The sequence below is a fragment of the Micrasema longulum genome, unplaced genomic scaffold (assembly GCF_059751315.1).
Source record: "Micrasema longulum isolate JH-2025_06_02 unplaced genomic scaffold, ASM5975131v1 h1tg001266l, whole genome shotgun sequence".
Taxonomy (NCBI): domain Eukaryota; kingdom Metazoa; phylum Arthropoda; class Insecta; order Trichoptera; family Brachycentridae; genus Micrasema; species Micrasema longulum.
Window position 1 is genome coordinate 6,617 of NW_028278453.1, and position 20,789 is coordinate 27,405.

The 20,789-nt window shown below is 31.2% G+C and overlaps 1 protein-coding gene across 1 annotated transcript in view; it reads left to right on the plus strand.

Moving 5' to 3' along the window:
• Positions 1 to 3,529: 3,529 nt before the first annotated feature.
• LOC148276154 (short-chain dehydrogenase/reductase family 16C member 6-like) overlaps positions 3,530 to 20,789 on the plus strand; it is a 34,770-nt gene continuing 17,510 nt past the window's right edge. Inside the window, exon 1 of the mRNA XM_088234683.1 lies at positions 3,530 to 3,804. Coding sequence (XP_088090809.1) covers positions 3,537 to 3,804 — 268 coding nt within the window. The 5' untranslated portion in view covers positions 3,530 to 3,536. The remainder of the gene's footprint in view (positions 3,805 to 20,789) is intronic.

Below are 20,789 nucleotides of genomic sequence, written 5' to 3' on the forward strand. Positions count from 1 at the left end.
GAATCGTTATGTGTATGTTGTCAAATAAAACAAAATGGCCGCCAATTTGTTGCTAACCAACATCGCTTGTGTTCTATGAAACATAGTGATAGGGCTTCTCTGTAGGTTGACGCATTATTATATATTTAATATCATTATTTATTGATCGTAGCACAGTTACACACAAAAACATAAAACCGTTTTAATTTTTTAACATGTTGTCAATAGTTTTCTGTTGCGCGCATAGCTCGTCACATCTGCGTCATCCTCTAGGTTTTTGTTATTCAAATAGTTATTCTCATTCTAGTCCATTTTCTAACTCTTTTGTAATTCATATTTTCTTATTTCGTTGTCAGTTTAGTTCAGGTCAAGGTTTTATTTTACAAAACTTCCTTTTTAAATGTACATATCTATTATTTCCTCACTTAAGACAGCAAAATGTTGATAAACGTACTGCTTCCTGCTTCCTGGGTACATGTCCAGAAGTGTTCAATGCAATAAGGATTTCCACAAGTATGAAACGAGAAATGGAGGTGATTTCAGGCTTCCTAAAGTGAGACTGACGGGAACTCAAAACAACCTTTTATTATAAAGGTTTGAAAATGTTTAATGAGTTGCCAAAAAGCCTCAGATATAGAATTAAGAATAGTCCAGAAACCGCATACGCACATCAAACAGAAGGCGACTCAACTAGTCATAAATTAGTAGGTTTACGTTTTGACCCATTAGTTTCTTTGTAGACGTCGCTCAGTACTCAACTCCTGATTTGAATTTAACTATGCCGTGGTGTGTCCTTTTAAAGTAAAGCAATACTGCTAAGATCTTTAAGAAACAGGATGCAATCACATTTCATGTGTAATTAGCTAAGGTATGTGTATACAACAAATGCATTACTTAAAAATTTTAATATTTTTCCATCTGTCAGATTGTCGAAAAAACAAAATGGAAATTTCGTCAGTGTTGCCAGGGTAGTAATTTTTTTTACCCTACTTTGCTCATCTAATGAGAGAATTAATGAAAATTGAATCTCGAATCTCTGTGGCGGACGTTTGACCGACATTATCTTCAAATCATCAAATATTATTCATCAAATAAAATGTATTGTAAATATATACGGTACTAGCGGACCCGACAGACGTTGTCCTGCCCGAACGTTAGCTTGCCTGCTATTAGCTTGGAAAAAGACTTTTAATTTATAAGTAGGTACCTAGGTACTTGTTTGTGATTAAATTCCAAAACTTAAAATTGTTAATATTGAATTTAAGTAGGTACCTAGGTACTTGTTTATGGTTGAATTCCAAAACATAAAATAAATATTTTTTCAAATATGCCATTCTTTTTGCTAACGTTAAACTCCGGTCTTCTCACCAACAGAGTGGTGTACTTATGTAGAAATACGATTTTTTTTAATGTATTGAATTTAATGTTATTTTAGTATTACCAAACATCCGATTTAAAGAAAAAAATGGGAAGAAATCATAAGGAATTTAAGAAAATAATCTGATTGGAATCCATAAAAAGCAAATGTTGTTTATAAACATTCAAAAAGAAACTTTCATTATACACAAAAAAAACAACATCTTTCAAAAAAATATGAAAATAAACCACTGAACTGATGTTATTAAGTTTAGGCTCAACGAAGTTGATGTTTTATTCGTGTGAGATTTTATATTTCATTGACCGATCTCATATTCTTGATTATAGAAGGTAGAGGCGCCCCGACACAAAACACGAAAACAATGTTGTTCTACCAATACAATATCCATATAAGCTATACGCGTGGTGATTTGACAAAAACAGTATTCGTTTATTGACACGAATTAAGACGTTATAATTAAAGATAAATATTCTTATCAGATCGCCAATAAAAGAAGACAAAGTAACATTAAATCATAACAATACACTTAATTATTTTTTAATGATGCAAACACACGCGCCGTGTGACATTAATAAGGCGAATAATTTATTTATTTATTAAGCTGCGTGTTAGAGCAGGGGACTGAAGTTTCTCTCTCAATATTCAAAACGGTAACCAAATAATCCTGTGTTTCGGTAATGGGCCTCCTCTACAATAAAGAGATTGTCTGCTGTCGGCTGCAAGTCAGAGGCCTGGCTCGATGCTAACTCTTTAGAGTCTGGTAGGAAAAGAGAACTTTGAGAACGTTCCCCTTGTGTTTCTCGTACATACTATGTTCATATATTTTATTAGAAATCAATTTATAAACCCTTACGGATTATTACATTAATTTAACAAAATATCTTTTAGTTTTTAATTTATACCCTGTTGTTGATGATAGTATTTTTAACATCTTTTGAAAAGGTTCTCTGAGTCTATTGTTTAGTTTTTCTGGTAGTTTATTGTATTATTTCAGTCCCTGGTTCATTAGTCTCGATTGTCTTTGCCTCGTTTCTGAATGTTGTATGTGATATTGTTCTGATATTCTCGTATTGTGTCCGTGTTAATTGATTATTTTTTTCATGTTTTAGTTCTTTGCATACAATGACATCAGAGGCCAATTTTTTAATAAATTTTAAAGAGTCTAGTTTAAAAAGTTCAGTAACATTTAATTGTTTAGTTTTTTTACAAGCTCTTTTGTTGGTGTTAGATAAGGGAGGTTATATACGAGTACTAACTTCGATATTTTATTTTGCTGTCATTGTAGTCTGTTTATGTTATTTAAGTTTCCTGTTCCCTATAGTTATTGCATATAACATGTAATACTTTAGATTTTATATAGGCTTGATACATTACTTTTTGTCCGTATTTGGAAAAAAATAATAATTTTAAAAAAGACTTTAAGAATGATAATATTGCGATTTTGCTAGTTAAATTATTGATTTTAATTGTCCATTTCAATTGCCATACATAATTTATTTTAGTATATTTTTTTTTTCGATATTTAATATTACTTTTTTTCACTAAGCGTAAATAATTTTGTGTTTGTCCATTTAGTCAACATAGTTTTTTTTATGTCTTTTTATGATTTTTGTAAAACAGTCCTATGTCGTCTAACAACAATATAATAATTAGTTCTTAACAGAGACCTTAACATTAAAAATCATTTTTAATTGATCGATGAACAGAAACTTCGAACAAAATCTTAACTTTAAAACACAACTGTAAATGAGTACGTGTCTATGCGGATGAATAATTGAATCGGGTTGTGGTCCCGTGGCTAGTGTCGTGGACTCATGGATCAAAGATCCGAGGATCGCACTCCACTCTACCAAAACTTGATTTCCATTTTAGAATAGAAATATTTGGGTAAATCATAAAAACGCAAAGATTTCTTGAATTGAAAAAAAAAACTAAAATAATAATACAATTAGGTAGTGTGGTGGCAAAATGATATATCTCTCTAGAGTTTCTTTCGAAATGGCCATATTAAAATTCGTCTGTTATTTTCAATCTAAGAGCTTTGTGACGGAAGGAACTATTTTCTTGCCCTGTGCAGTTTAGAAAATGACAGATATGCCCTTTTGCCATCCCTCTGCCGAGTTCTGTGTGGAATGAACCAGAATCATAATCAATTAGTTTTTCTTAGATGACGAACTACATGGAGGCGGAGACGTGCGACCAGGGGAGGGCGGGGCGCGCGCTGAACGTGCTGCGCGACGTGGGCGTGTTTCTGGCGCTGCTGGTCTGGCAGCTGGGCGAGCTGGCGGTGTGCAGCGCGCTGGACGCGCTGGGCCTGCGCGCTCGCAAGGACCTGCGCGGGCAGGTGGCGCTGGTGACCGGCGCCGGCTCGGGTGTGGGCCGCCTGCTGGGCATCCGCCTGGCGCGCCTGGGCTGCCGCGTCGTGCTCTGGGACATCAACAAAGAAGGTATGATAAAACCTTCCGCTTCATATTTTACATGATCCATTACAATTAGGTACTTCGTAACTGAATACGCCTCAAGGCCCTGGATGCGGTGGAATTCACCCCGTGTACCGGTGCTGACTCACTGGTATCCTTTAAATATAATATTTTCGATATGTTTTCGCGGCGTAAGAAAAAAAACTAATATCATTATATCACGTATATCTTTGGTAAAGTTTTTAAAATAATAATTTATCCCTCAATAACAAGAGGTATTTTAGCAACTCGACTCTCTTAGACCAATGTGTGGGAAATCAATATATGACAGGAATACGTATGATGAAATCATGCGAGAGTATAAATCTGAGTCAGGTATAATTGATAAGATTAAGAAAGGGTCTTTGAGATGGTTCAGTATTGGAAAACAAATAGATGACGAAAGAATGATAAAACAAGTGGATAAGGTGAAAATGAACGGTAACGTGAGACGAGGACGACCAAGGAAGACGTGGCATGATTAGATAAACCAAAATCTTAAGTGTGGTCATATCAAAAACAGACAGAACCGAAGGGCGTGTATGACAATATTTGTGAATGTGGAAGAAGCTAGGAATGTATGCCAGGATAGACGTGTATGGCGGCTCATTCTCTCTGCTTACTCCTACGGGGAAATGGCGTGATGGCGTAACTCGGTTACTTAAAGGGTCGATCAACTGTAACAAACCTTGCCACTTTCACCAATAAAATTCTATGCGATATAGGTAGGAAACGGCCACTTTGAAAAAGCATTCGACATAAAAAAATAAGTACATATTACTAAACCAAGGAATTTATTTATTGATACTTTGATAACTATTTACTATGCATGTTGATTAGCTTTATACTCGTATATAGATTAGCCAAAAGGTGTTTAATATTTTGAATCTACATAAATTGCTAGAGGTGATACATTTATTGCAATAAATTACTTTGCGCAAAGCTTCTGGAAGTTGAAATGAATAGGCAATGCAATAACAATAACGGGACGCCATAGCAATATGTTGATAATCATCGGATATTCCATTTAAAGGTTATCATTTTGCAGTAATTATAACAAGCTCATTTAATAAAAGACACTAGCCATTATTTAACCAATAATAATTTATTGATATTTTTTCCAAGCCTCTTTTACATTTATATTTTTGTATGACCTCTGGATTATAGATTGGTGTTCATCAAATCCTTATAGATATTATTTGTCGGCACATATATGAATATAATAAAAATAATATTGATGAATAAATACTAGATTAAAGCAAACATAACCGTAGGAGTATGAACATTTTCTTTATATATTTTATTTTTAGTAATACTCCAAAAATGCGACTTTTGTACTTAATGCAAGGTCGCCAACCAGCAATTTTCTGCGAATTTTAATAATTTCATCGTTATTCATATTTTACAGTTTCGTTTAAAAAACGTCTTTTTTATTTTTTTTACATAAAAACCATATCGCAAACGTTTCCTTATATTTAAATGTCTCAAATATTAAAACATATGATAAGGCGACGTAGTTAAGTTGGTTGCGCCAACTGCGAACTAGCGTCGGCGTCGCGGATTCGATTCCTGCCAGTTGCAAGAAAAAAAATCTAAGAAATATTTTTTCTCAGTCGGTCTGAGTGTTGTGTATTTTTAATAACTTCCTTCCATGTCTTCTTTTTCCCGCCGGCTGACAAGCCTCTAAAACAGAGGGTTAGAGGTCAATTGCTTTTTTTTTTAAATACCTATACAATAATTACTGCCAACCTGAAAAGAATTGACACAATACTTTTAAAGCATTGTTCTTATTACCAAATAACACAATGCCGACCATATTATAACAAACTTTTCAAATCTACGTTTTATGGAAAATTTATAAATATTAATTAATATAAAAAATATATTAATTAGTCTATTCAATAAATTAATTTCGTAAACGGAGTATTTTTGTCGGCATCAAGGTGTGTTTGCACTTAACAAGTTTTGGATCGTCAAGACATCAAAAAAATTTAAAAATGTTTTCCACTAAGTAAATGCTGAAACAATAAATAATAGAATTGTGGCCAGTACGGCAAAAAAGGCAAACCAGTATAAAAAACTAACTATCAAATACAGATTGATTTCGCTTAATATATACTTTAACCAAAAGTGCTTAAAAAATAAGTAATAATCTGTGTATGTATTTTAGTTTAGTTTATATTTACACCTTAGGATGGGTAATACTGATTATCCGAAACTAGTCGTGTTTTAATGTATTAAACTCTTGTGTGGTAAATTTACAAAGTGTTTTCTTCTTCTTCTTATGGTTCCTCTCCCCGATGGAGGTTGGAAATCATCATTGCGATTCTTACTTTATTGGCAGCTGCCCTGAACAAGGACTGAGTGCTGCAATGGAATCAGTCGCGCAAATTCTTAAGCCAAGAGACGCGCCTTCTACCTGCACTGCGTCTCCCTTCAATCCTTCCCTGTAGAATGACTTGTAAAATTTTATATTTTTCGCCTCTCATCACATGCCCAAAGTACTTAAGTACAAAGTGTTTTATTTTAAATAAATTCAAAATGTTTTTCCACAAAGTAAATGCTGAAACAATAAATAATACAAAAAAACTCTATGCTATCTCTTCATCTGACATAGTTACCAAATTTCTTGAAACGTGACCCATTACTACGGTGACCATATTTGATTAAAACAGTTCCCAAAATAATATGCATTTTTATCATAAATATTTTCTACCTACTAATTCACTGCAAAAATAATTATGTCATATACATTAAATGTACGGCATTCTCGACTTTTTACCTGATATACATGATTAAACTCGTTACGAACCAAGATAGTATAAGTGAACATTTATTGTATTTAACTTTTCAAGTCTGAAGTATTTTATTATGTAAGTACTATGTTGAGATTTGTTTCAGTGTTTTAAAGATAGCAATCCTTAAAAATATACACATATATTTTATTATCTCCCTTTCTCTTTATGTCTCTTGCATCAGTTTGATGAAAACCAAATCAGTAGGCCTAAAAGGCCGTAAATTTTTTATTGTATTTGGATCTGCTGTTTATTATACAGTTCCATTTTTTTACTGGTATCTGTGATTTTTTTATTCGTTCAGGAACACCAACTCCGCACAACTTAATTTTATAAATAATTTTAAGGTACTTTGGTCAGTCTATCTGAAACAAGTATGCGTGAAAATTCAGTATTGTGAAAAAGAAAGCCTTTTAAAATTAAACAAAAACTCCACGATGTTATTCAAAAATTGTCATTAGAAACCAGTACACCACAAGACACGAATTCGAAAAAAAAACAATTTTCATAGATTCCACGGGCTAGTTATGAAATAATAAATCGGTTTTAATCGGGTTTCTTATTTGGGTAATAATAAAAACAGAGCGGAATAAAATGTGGAAAAGTCAAGTGGTGTGGCCACCTTATACTCGTAATACGTGACGTAGGAACTCTAGGAACACATTCGTAAAAGTACAAGTAAATCATACTCCAACGAGACATAATTTTCTCTTGTGACGACAACCTTGGCCTATGTTATCTTCTGTGATCTGATATTATAAAATGTAAATGCGTGACAGTCTGCTTAAAATACTTTTTTTAATAGCTGAAAAGATAAATATAATAACAATGCACAATAATACTGCTCTTCAATTTGGTAGGGATCCACTCCGCTGATCATCTCCCAGCTCAGCACGGGAGAAAGGTCCCATAAAGTTGGAACAGTTAATCTTAAAATTGCTACTAAAGTGTTGTGAATATGCAAATAAATTAATAATGTTCTATTTTATGTTAATTTCTTTTATTACTCATAGTCAATTTTTGATGAAATGATATCGTACGTGTTATAAATTTAGTAAACTTCCACTTTTTATTTAACCAATTAACGCTTTTACCCCCTAACGATCATTATTAGTAACATGTTATGTTTAATTGATGTGTACAATTTTTTTTTTTTTATAAGAGAAATAACGTTTAAATGATTTACCCAAATATTTATATTTTAGGCCATTTTCAAAACAAACAAACCATCACGTCGTTTCCCAGTAAGGGTAAGTAGAAAGGGTAAAATGCCACATCGCTCTATCTTTGCATACATATCTCCCTTCCTCTACATTTATACATCTTATCATGCTCACGCGCTGATTATTCCGACTTTTGACGTGTCCATCTTCAAGTATTTGTTGGATTTGGTAATGCCATGTCTTTCTTTGTTTTCATCTATTTCTGCGTCCATCAACATTCGCACTGTAAATATTTTTAGCCGTTCTTTCGCTGTCCATTCTCTCTACATGTCCAAACCAACGCGGAGCTTCTTTCTTGATTTTGTCGATAGTGCTTATCTCAGTCTTACATAATGTACGCATCTCAACATTTGTGCATCTATCTTATATAGTTTTATTACACATTTGCCTAAGAGATCGCATTTAGACAGCATTCAGCCTATTTTCATCCTTGTTTTCCTAAGTTCATATTTCACCCTCATACATCAGAGTCGGGACCAGGACTACATCGTAAACTGCTAATTTTGCCTCTTGCAGCAAACATTTATTTTCCAAGGTGAATTTAAGTGCACCGTTCACTCTGTTCCCGCCACTCACCCTCCTTTCAATATATTTCTTAGTCATTTCATCCCTTGTAAGTATACTTCTCAGATACACAAATTCCTCTACCTTTGTTAGTGTAACCCCATTCACAGTGATTTCAAATTTAAAAAACCATCACATTTGATTTATCGACACTCATCAGCAAATCGCTTTGCTTGCATATATCGTAGACTTTTGTTGCCAAAAATTGCAGTTCCTCTTTGTTGTTAGCAAGAAACCCGGCATCATCAGAATACAAAAATTATTTACAGTTAAATCACCCGTTTTTGCTCCAATTCTTGAGCCTTTTAGTCCTTTGATTCAGTTATTGATATATACTTTAAACACACATGTGACTGTGTGCCTCCTTTATGAATGTCAAACCACGATGTGTATGATCAAATTACCTAACACGTGCGGTGCTGTCTTTATACAGAGAAGCAATATCCCGTGTCAGATTTTCGCGCAGTCCATACTCCGATAACTCCTTCCATATTTTTTTCCTGTCAACTCTATCAAACGCTTTACACAGATCGACAAATGCGCAGAAAAGAAATAACTTACTATTTTCTTATATACTTTTCTTACTATTCTTATGGGAATCAAGTTGAGGTAGAGTGGAGTTTGAACCTCGAAACTCTTATCCACAAGTCGGTGACACTAGCCACGGGACCACAACCCGATAACAATCTAATATTTTTTTATTAAACTGTGCAAATGTAATTAATTAATTATTGTGGAAAATTCATTTACTGCTCTTGAAACTGATCACAGGTTATTCCAAATTTTTTGATGGCTCATCTTTTTCTATAATAAATTACAATGTTTTAAATACAGTTTAAATTATATTAGGTACAACAGATTTACATTAATTAAATAACAAAAACAAAACGTGCCTTGTAAAATGGTCGGTTGAAAAAATAAGTATTCAGGTATTTATTAAATTGACCATTTTTCCGCTATTGTTAATGTGCAAATATTTAATCATTATTCTTTAAGCTGTATGTAAATATTTCAGCAAATAATATCTCAATTCGGAGAAAAACTAAAACCTAACACTTACAAAATCGTATAAAACCTAAAATGTCGTCAAAAATTTTAAGGAAGTATATTTCAATAAATATATTTGAATATAATTATTTCAGGAATTTCGACAAAATCTTGTTCATAAAATGGCTAAATGACACGTCGGATCCTGAGGAAGAAGTATAAAAAATAATCGGAATTTTTTTATGGTGCCGTTAAATGAAATAACCTTGAAAAACTCAAGTCCTATTGAATATGTTCAGGGTCCACATTATGGTGGGAAGTTAAAATTTATCTTCAATTTTATCTACAAAGTAAAATTAAGTTTACAAAAATGGAATATGTTTACAATTTTTTTTTAAGTGTTCAATTACAGGTTATCGGCAATGATTCTTTTAATTAATTTTTATACAAATATACACATTTTCTTACATAAATATCGATGTTAGTTTATACCGTCTCGATATGTACCGATGAAGATAGCGTTCATAATCGCGGTCCAGGTCTCGTCAGCCAAGTTCAATCAACTTCCGATAGTGTAAGATTGCAGAGAGAGGATTTTGTCAGATTCAAATCATAATGACTGGTAATGATACTTTCTCTACGAATTAAATAATACTTCTTTCGAAGCGTTCACTTTCGTCTGCATAGTATAAATATTATGTTTAACTCTTTGACACCAAGCATTATTTATAACAAATATAAGCCCTTTATTTTGCGAATTGTATTGGTTTATTAAAAAGTAATAAAACGAGGCAGTGTGGTGCCACGCGAAATTGAATTTAATTGTTTTTTTCCTCTAAATAAAAACAATATATTATATTTTTTAATTTAAATAAACCATTGTAATATCAATTCATACGTTTACCGGTTTCGGGGTTTCTACCTCGTCGTCAAAATTTACATTCGAAACCAATCAACGTATAACTTCGAATTAAAAAAAACAAGTGGTTTATACAAATTTAAAAACAAATAAAAATACCACAAAGTGAGAATTTTTTTAATATTAAAAAAAAAAAACAATCATTATCCCTTTATAATATGAGTAAGTTGGCTATTGGTATGAAAATCTAAGCGTATTTCGAATTTAAAGTGATCAGTTTTTCACATGTTATATTTCAAACAAATTTTAAAACAAATATTTTTTGTCAACGTTGTCGGGAATCGAATTCAAGTCCCCTTGCATGGTAGGCAAACGAATTGATAACTAGTTGACCACTTTGCGGACTCGCAAAGAATCATTTAAAAATAATAATACGAATAATAAAAAGGCCTAATATGGTGTCTCGTTTTAAAATAAAAAATGCGAAAAATGGAAAATGTGATAATTACATTAGCTTACTCATATTCTGTCAAAGATAAATTTTTATTTAGGCAAACGGGGTAAATATTATATGATTTACGCCCTAAAAGCCAGGCCCCATTCTCATAAGAACAAATAAGGGAAAAATTTGGAATTTCTCCATTTCTGCTTGGTTGATTTAACCGTATTTAGAACAAATTGTGTGGTGTTACGTACACATAATATGAAGCATTTATTTGTACTTACAATTATTTCGTTAAATGGGAAAGTTACGTTACAAAGTGGATACATACGTCATGTTGCAATAGTGTAATGACTAATGATATGTTTCCATAACCTGAAAAATAATAGAGAGAGATATTTAGTAAGGCTTTGCCGAGTCAAATTTAGATTTAAGCGCTGTTTTCGCAATCCTATATAATGTAATGTCAACATAACATATTGCTACGCCATTTTTTTGTGCACCTTTAAGTGAGGATAAGGTAATTACCATTTCGGGTAGCATTTTCTTTTAAAAATTAAACACCTTCCTACTTATCGTTAACTTTGTTTTCACAATTTGTGACATTCTTGTAAGAGCTATGTGGCATGACATATTTGTGACATTCGGTTATGTTTATTTTTATTATTTTATTTTTTGATGTACAAGTGTGAGTTAAATACTTTTCATAAATAAATGTTATTAAATATTTGTATATAACCACTTGCCGACTTTTCTATGTCTACCGGTTTCGAGACGTACCCGTCTCTTCGTCAGGACACCAATTAAACCAACATGCAAAACCCACTAAACACATTTTTTTTAATATGGGAGTTGCTTTATTATTCATCTTGCTTATAATATACAAGTTTATATTTAAAAAAGTGGATTTTACTGCAATTAAATATCTCAAAGTGTATCTAAACTATTGGGATCAGGGGGGATATATTAATGTGGGCTAGTCAGGAACTTCTTAGCATTTGCAAAAACGTAGAACTAATATTGACTCCATATATATGTTCGGCATACTAAATGGTATAATCGATGTTCCATCATTACTAGGACAAGTAAAATTCAATATTCAGACTAGTAGATTGAGAAACAATGAAGTACAGTTCATCGATAAGCATAGAACAAACTATGGCCTTAATTCTCCAATGACCCGTCTTTGTCGTATTGTTAACTCAAGACAAGATCTGGACTTTTTTGGTTTAAAAACTGTGGTTTAAAAACACAACGATTTAAACGAGCACTAAATAAATAGTCCAGATCTTGTCTCGATGTCCCATATGTTTGTCAATGCTTCTTTTTTTATGTTTTAAACTATTCATTTATTGTAATATTTTAACCCTATAAATTGTATACATGGACAATGTCCGTTAATAAATAAATAAATAAATTTGCTCATGTGGAGAGGAAACCACTTAAAGCTCTTCAAGAGAGCCGGCCTGGGCTGGTATTCCGAACGCGTTTACAGCGCGCTATAATGCGTATTTAGTACGTAAAAACGCGCTATACCGCGCTATAATTTCGTTTGGAATACCAGCCCTGTTGGCAGTAGTCAACAGGCCTTCCGTTCCACTAGAGGAGTGTTCGGCATTTTGTTCCCTACTTTGGTTTATTTTTTCAATTGCCTGCACTATATTTATCATGTATGATACTACCTCTCGATACTACCCTATACACCTTCACCATAGTTGTTGCACTAAAATATAAAACCATCACGACAAGCATTTTAATAAGCACATGCACTGATTAGAACAAACATGCACTGATTGAATTATGAAAATATTCTGTTGTTTGAGAATTTAAAAAAAAAGTAGAGGGGATGGAGGAGAGTTAAGATTTATAGGTTTTATAGGAGATTAAATATTAATAATATTAATACTCTTCTTACAAATGTTTTTTATCGTATTTTTAAAATAATAATTTACGCTGTATAATATGACCTCCTCAGTAATAACACACTTTCATTCTAAACTTATTATCTTATTCAGGTCACTAACATTGGGGACTAATATTGAGGATCTGTGCATCACTATAACATTAAATTCCCCACGTGTTTTAAGGTAATTCCAGTTTATAGGTTACTGTCACAAGTCACAACTACTGTTATTCATTCAGCTATTATCTAACTTGTGAAACTGTCAGCGATCTGGGAGCAGACTGATTTATCGTTCAAGGTTTTTGTGATGATAGCGGTTCCTTACTGTCGGTATTAAAGATCAATTTAACAACAGGTTTTCGTAGATAAAACACGACCTATAAAATAGAAGACCCGATAGAGAACTTGCTCAAACATTTTATGAATTAACCTACTGATTTATGAATCTATTAAGTCCCGCTTGATCACGCTAAAATTCCATTATGCCGTTAAAACTTATTTAAATGATTTTTTAGCGGTGAAAATATAATTTTAGAAAGTAAAAAAAACCACGAGGAATTATAAAATTAATAATATTATTTACGTAAATGCGAGTTTTTGCATTTTAAAGACTAATAAATTACTCGTACATTATTGAGTTAGTACTAAAGTATAAGTCCTGAAATGTTAGTCCTGGAAACAGACAATATTCTAATTTATTGGTTTAATCAACGTTAAAGAAAATAATCAAACATTGTTATGTCTTACAAGCAGGGCTGTAGGTATTTACACACGGGTTATTCTGCGAAGTACTGTAGACTATTTAAAGCCCACACCATTAAAAGCTCATTAAATATAGTACCTACTTAAGAGGCTAAAACAAAATATCTTTGTTTTAGTACTGTCGTTAGGGCTCTCTTATACATATAGCTTATAATATTGCGTATATATCAGTTGCGCATCGTCACCCCCAGTATTAATATTTTTAACCCTAATGTTAGTAAATATTAGTACACAACCACTTACCGACATTTTATGTCTACCGGTTTCGAGACGTACCCGTATCTTCGTCAGGACACTGAGACCACCAACATGCAAATACTGAAATATACTTCCACCTTCACCATCATAGTAGTAAACAAAGTACTTACGAAAAAATATATAGATTACATGCAGAGTTAAAGGGGGTGCAAACACTATCATGTTCGAACATGCACTAAAATTAGGTTAATAATGTTTAGTGGTATGTTGGCGAATGGGTGGAAGTTGGGGTTTGGAAAAGAGAGCGGATTAAATATTGAAAGTTGCACGGTTGGTTCATTTTTAAATAAAAAGGTGGGCTATATTAAAAAGTTATTTGATTATTTATCAGTGGAATATTATTTTTCAAAGCTTTATTAATGTGAAACACCTCCATGTAATTTAATTGAAGTCCTTTTTTAGTATTTGAATGCAAAATTTTAACTTCTGTATCCTTATGAAAATCGTGATTAGAATTTAAGAGATGATTATGAATTTACGAGAATTTGATTTAAGTAATTTAATTGAACAAATATATATAGAAATATTATATTACATTTTCCATGAATTTTGACGATTAATTTTTAGTTTGATAACCAGCGTTCTTTAAAAATCATTATTTTTCTAGAGTATGAAAGAACTAAACAATTCAATTCAATTAAAATCTTAAGGGTTACTATAATATCGCATTGTAGTGGGACCCCTAAAATCTTATACAGATTAACCAGCAACTTTGCCCTTTCGATTAATAACTTTCACTTACTGTAATAATTAATTATTGATTATGCTAAGTTGGTCAATTTAGTGTGATGACACGTATATTATTTATTAGATAGAGCTAAACCCGGCAATGTTTTGCTATTGTTGGATTTAAGTACATACTCGTATATACATATTAAATGAACACAATCGAAAGTTTGATATCAATTATTGTATTTAGTTAAAATTAGATATGTACATAGTACATATACATTATTATTTTTTGTTTCGGATTACATAAATTATGAGGATATGCGGTGACAGGGAATTTTGATAAATAGGTATTTGAACATTGATTTCCTGTCACTGTCTTAAGATGTCTCCCCGATGCTATGCGAAAAAGACAACTGCATATCGGACATTTTATGCTTAGCTAAAATAGACGAAATCGACGTTTCGTTGTCCCATTTTCCGCACCTCAAAACTGAACCGATTTTTTAAAAAACAGAGTACCAGAATAAAATGTTCTGTATCGGTGCGTTTTGTGTTATTGAAAAAATAAATATTTGTCTGCCGTGCGCCCAAAGACCGTAGATAAAACAGGACGTTTTTATGGGTTTTTGGATGGTTCTAGTTCCCATAAAAAACTATTCATCAATAAAGCAAAACTATTGAGACATGCGGATAGTAAATATTTATGGTGCCATAATCTAGGGTGAAAATACGTGAATACGTTTGTATGAAGAAAAGTCAGAACGAGTTTCCTGTCAAAACATTATTAAGTATACTTACAAAGTTTGCTTCGTAATGCTTTTACGTAACCAAAAAAACAGGTTTAGTTTTCTCAAATAAAACCATTGACATATTAGTACACATAGAAGCACCCTGAGCCCTCTAAAATTATGACACTTAACTCATGCCTAAACACTCAGTCATAGCCAACGCGTATTTCGTTGTTCTTTAACCACCAGCCGGTTTTTTAAACATTTAATTCTGTTTGCAAATGTCAAACTCTGCTTTTCTACCAAGAGGGGTAACTCTATTTAGGAATGCGATTTTCGAAAATGTATTGAATGTCAGTTAATATTATTTTACGAATACTGAAAATCCTATTTTTTTTTAATGTGTACAAATTATAAGGAATTTAAGAAAATAATCTGACGGGAATCCGTAAAAACCTAATTTTTTTGTAAACATTCAAAAACAAACTTTTTTTAAACACAAAAAGCAACATTCTTCCTATTTTCGTATCTGCCTTCTCGTTGATAAACGACGAATAAAACATTTACGCTTCTATTTTTTTTTCAACTTACAGGTTGACGATTTTAAAAGCTATAAATATGCCTTTGGCAAAGCTCATCATTTCGCGGAAAACCGCACGTAAATCGGTACTCTAGTTATTCAGTATATCGAGGACACACATTCTAACATTGCATTTTAGTGTAAATAGATATAACAAGATTAATATTGTTAGCAAAGCTTAAACAATAAACATCCTTTTTTAGATATTCGATTAATTTTTGATGCGCAGAATTGGTTTTGGTACCTACTCGATTTGCTCTAGTCGAAAAATATGTGGCTTGGGTCTATAAGAACCAATGTCGTAAATTGTAATATTACAGGAGAGTGATTTTGCCATTTTGCGACTTCATAATGAACTGTTACAACATTACAACACAAAAAATATAATTGCGCCATAATAAAATTATGTATTGTGTGTATTCAATTTAAATGTTTTTTTTTAAACACACTTGTTTTATAATAAATTCTTGCGTTTTATAAATTATAAATTGAAAATACCTGTAGAATCCTTAAATTATGATTTCCTTAGAAATGAAAAGAGATTACTTGAATTATCTGATCGTAGAGTTATTGCCGATTTATTATTCTTTTTTAAAATAATGAAATCGATAATTGACAGCCCTGCTCTGCTTGAACTAATTCAAATGCGAATACCTGGTAGGTGCACTAGAAGTAAGGAATTATTTTTTTGCAACAATTCGCGGACCAACTTTGAAATGTACTCTCCTATACCCAGGATACATAGGTATGGAAATGAATTAGAACAAATATTCGATATCTTTAATACAAATTCTGTTCATGAATTAAAACGAATTCTCACTTGTTATTTTTTAGAAAAATAATGGATTTATTTTTAAATATATTATTAAATTTTACTTTGTTTCCTGGAATATGTGATTTTTTATTTATTTTTTTAACATGTTAGACATAATTTTAAATTGTACATTGGTGGATTTATTGCCAAATGGATGATTTCACTAAATAGAGGTATTATTATTTAGTAATTTCACTATTTTTATCCTTTATTTTTGTTTTATTACTCAAAAAACATTTATTTTTTTAAGTACTTATGTTGTATTAATTTATTTATTATTATTATCTAGTTATTCTCAACTTTACTGTGTTATATTTATATTTAGTATATAAGATTTTCTCATAGTTATTGCTTTTTTTTTATTAAGAAATGTTATGTTTCTTTTTAACTTTTTGTATTATGTGTTTGCTAAATTGTTTAGTTTTAATTATTCTAATATTTCTTGCTATGTACTTCATGATCATTGTGCACTGCTGTGATTATTTCTGTAAATTGTTATTTTTTTGTAAAAGGTTCTTTGAACCGTTGATGTATAAATAAATAATTAACATCGACCCTTACAAAATTGTTGCAAGAAAAATATGAAATCTGACATTGGCTCTTCTACGAGTAGATCCAAGCTACATATATATGATCATGTTTAGAGTCACTATTCTTATAAAGATTTGTCAGCGAACATCCAAATAGAACCTATACAAGTTTAAAAATGGGTCTCGGTTTGCAAAACTCAACAAACAAAATCTGACGCAATTGTCAACATTGACAATGTGACAACAAATCCAAGGTTGGAGGAAAGAATTTCGGGAATAAGTGACAGAAAGGTGACAACATGACCCATGATAACTGTTGAGCAAGAATGTGAATAACGTGTCGTTTGTTACACTCCACTATTTCCATCTAAATGTGAAGAAAAAGTGAAAATTTAACATTTAAAATGTTAAGTTGGTTAACCTAATGCGAGAAAAACATTTCGATAATGTCCAAACCTGTTTAAAATTTTTATTATTGAACAGGTGTCCCAAAATCAGACATTTTGTAAACAAAGCTTCCGGCTTTATTTATTTCACATTTGATAGATTTTATGTAAACTAAAAATTATTGTTCACCTTTCTCTAAAATTAATATTCCGGATCGATTAATATGATGATATGTTACCTTCAAATAATACGAAATGTAAAAAAAATGTGCATAATTATTTTGTTTTTTTTTAAAATTATAATATTAATAATTTTAATAATTTTTCAATATCGCACGATTAAAAAATAACACTCAACACAAAACGCATCACCGAATTCTCCAAACTTACTGATTAAAAAGCAAGAAAAAAAACAGATAAAAATAATCTTAAACGAATCGCATTCAAATTCGTTTTAAAATAATAATTAATGTTAAATAAAATAAAAATCAAGACAATTTCACGGTGTCCAAATCAGATATTGGCTTAATCTTTGATGTTAGAAAAAAACTCACCTATGCATTTATCCATACAGATCTTTTATGGTTGGTTTAAAAATTAAAATACTTGTATTTTTTTTATTTTATTATTATTTTCACTTTGTTCTTATAAGTATTAAAACATTGAGAATATCATTCTGAGAAAACAAGGCCTTAAAATATTGTAACTGTAAAAATTACAGTAAACATTGTGCAAATGTGCATATTTCATATCATAATTGTGTTTGTCCGAGTATCGAGTAATGCTTTATATTTTACGCAAATAACATAATAAAATGAAAAGAAAACAAATGAATGACGTGCACTTTCCATCGAGGTCAATAACTTTTAGTAATATTACCTGAAAACATTTTACTAATTGTATTTTATTTAATAAGTTAATATGAAATGACATTTTACAGATGCATCATTCTCTTATAATTTATAAATGATTTATTATTATTTGTCTATACCGAGGACATGAACATGTCCTATGACATTGTTTTTTTTTTCAATTTTTCGATGTTACAGTTTTGAAGTTTGTACAAAAATTATTAAATTATTAAATATTAAATTTCTTTGAATGGGCAATATAACAAAATAATTATAACAAGTTGAGGCTATTTCAAAAAATACCTTGCATTGCATAGATTTGCATTAAACTTGCGTCTAGAGTCCTCACGTGTAATCCACTTACGTATAATATATTATATAATTATATATTAATATATTTGCAAAAGGTACTTATGCTGATGATCTGGTGTTTATTCATTTTATATTTTTTATATTTTTTGTATGCTGACATCTATACATGTATCTTGTTATTTTTATTTTTCGTTTTATACCCATGTTTTAATATTGTTTTTAAATTTTTGTATATCTAACTAACTCATTATTTTGTATATTTTATATTGTAAAAGGCACTTGTGCCGTATAATAAATAAATAAAAATAAAATAAATACATATACCCATCTAAAATATAGCAAATATTGCGTTCCTCTCAACAATTTGAATATATATATTTATATAGCATATAAATACGATACACATGCAATTATTCATGTAAGAAAGAGACGTATATTTCCATAGTTCATATTATTTTAGTGTAACTCGTTAACATATTATGTAGATGCGCCACTAGTCGGCCACTGTCGTTTTTTAAAATGCGCTTAAAATATCTACTTATTCCATAAATTGGATTATATTTATGAATTATATTTTGTTTTTCACATTTGCAGTGATAGACATCGACATATTACACTGTAAATACTATGGTTTTACCAGATCTGATATTTTAAATTTATCTCCTGCTCAACTTTTAACTTTTACAAACATCTACTACCTGTATCTAATGAGATATTGTTGGCTGTGAATTTTTTTAGTAATAAATAAATTTGTTCATGGAAGCAGAGAGAAAGGGGAGGAAGGTAGAGTTGGAACTATACCATTTCTTCTCCCTTTTATGTAATTTTTATTTCTTTTTTTAGTATGGATTTTTTCCCTCTCTCCTTCTGTATTCATAATAAATTAATGTGAAATTTATAATTGGTCGTACTTTTTTAAATGGTTTTCATGTACTTTGATTTTTTTTTAAAGACTATGATTTCCATAGTAAATAAATAACGCATTTTTTAATCACACGCGCCTGCATATTTCTACGTAGCATCACATCTGATCATGATGAAAGTCCGTTAAATAATGAAGTAGGCACGGTAGGCAATTACCCACGAATTGAAATGCCACATTCCTCGCGCTAATAATGTGTCTATTTAATTATACCTATTGGTGTAATCAATGTATTTTAACGTCTTTGCCATTAGTTAAATACAAAATGTTTTTAAATCTTTTACTTGCTGCGATAAATGAACCTAAAAGAAAATTCATTATTCACAAATCATTGCCTATTTGATTGACAACTGAAAAGATGTTGGTATGCACAGTTACAAGCACGCTATAATAGCTAAGATACTATTTCCATAATGATAAATTATTTTAATTGTAAAATGAAATGAAGGATAAAAATGTACGCAATCTCTTGAGAACAGTGACAAATTAAATTATACATGAACTTGTTAGTTTTCAGAGATCGCGTGACCTTTACCGATTGTGATTTTTTGACGATTTTGACACTAATCTCGTATTTGTACTTTGTCCAATACAAGTATTTACATACAATTTAGACGTATTTCAAATCGTACTTATACAAAATGTTTTCGCAAAATCATTTAACAAGGTGAGTTTTGCTTTTGAATTCATGAAAAGACAGCAATAATAAGTAATATTCAACTTATTTTAAAATAAATTAGTGTGATTTTCTATTTTCAATGAACTAATGTTTTATCTTAATTAAAGTGTTTCTCTTAAAGAGTAAAGAGAGAAAAGTATACTTAGGAAAAAATTAATAATAATATTAACTGTACACTGGATTTTTAAAAATCATCATTATCATAACCATACCCACTCCCTGTGGCACATTGGTACTGCAAATGCAACGTATATTGATTTTCTTTTACATTTAGGTAAGATGATCAATCTTGCGCTTCAGATGCAGGTGTCAGCCCATAAACAATAAAATATTGTCGAGTAAAGCAGCTTTTTAAACCAATAGTTCATGTTAATTTTCCCGGTAATCGAACCCGAGACCTCAAGAACGGTAGGCGAATGCGCCAATCTCTACACTACGAAGCGGACTTATCTCCCCTCGATTTCCTTTTTCAGGATTTTTACCTGAGAGTAGCCATTGGGTCAAAAACTCCCATCTAGGATTCTGGTTCTGTTGCACAAACAAAATTGTATTCTTCATCCGCCTGGACACTGAGTTTAAATAATGGCGCTACGTTTTTAACCATGTACGAAATTCCATCGTCTTAAAAACAAATGTTCGCAAGTGTTTAAACTTTCGTATTCGATTATTTATTATTATAAAGGTTTATAAGAGGAATAATAGGAGT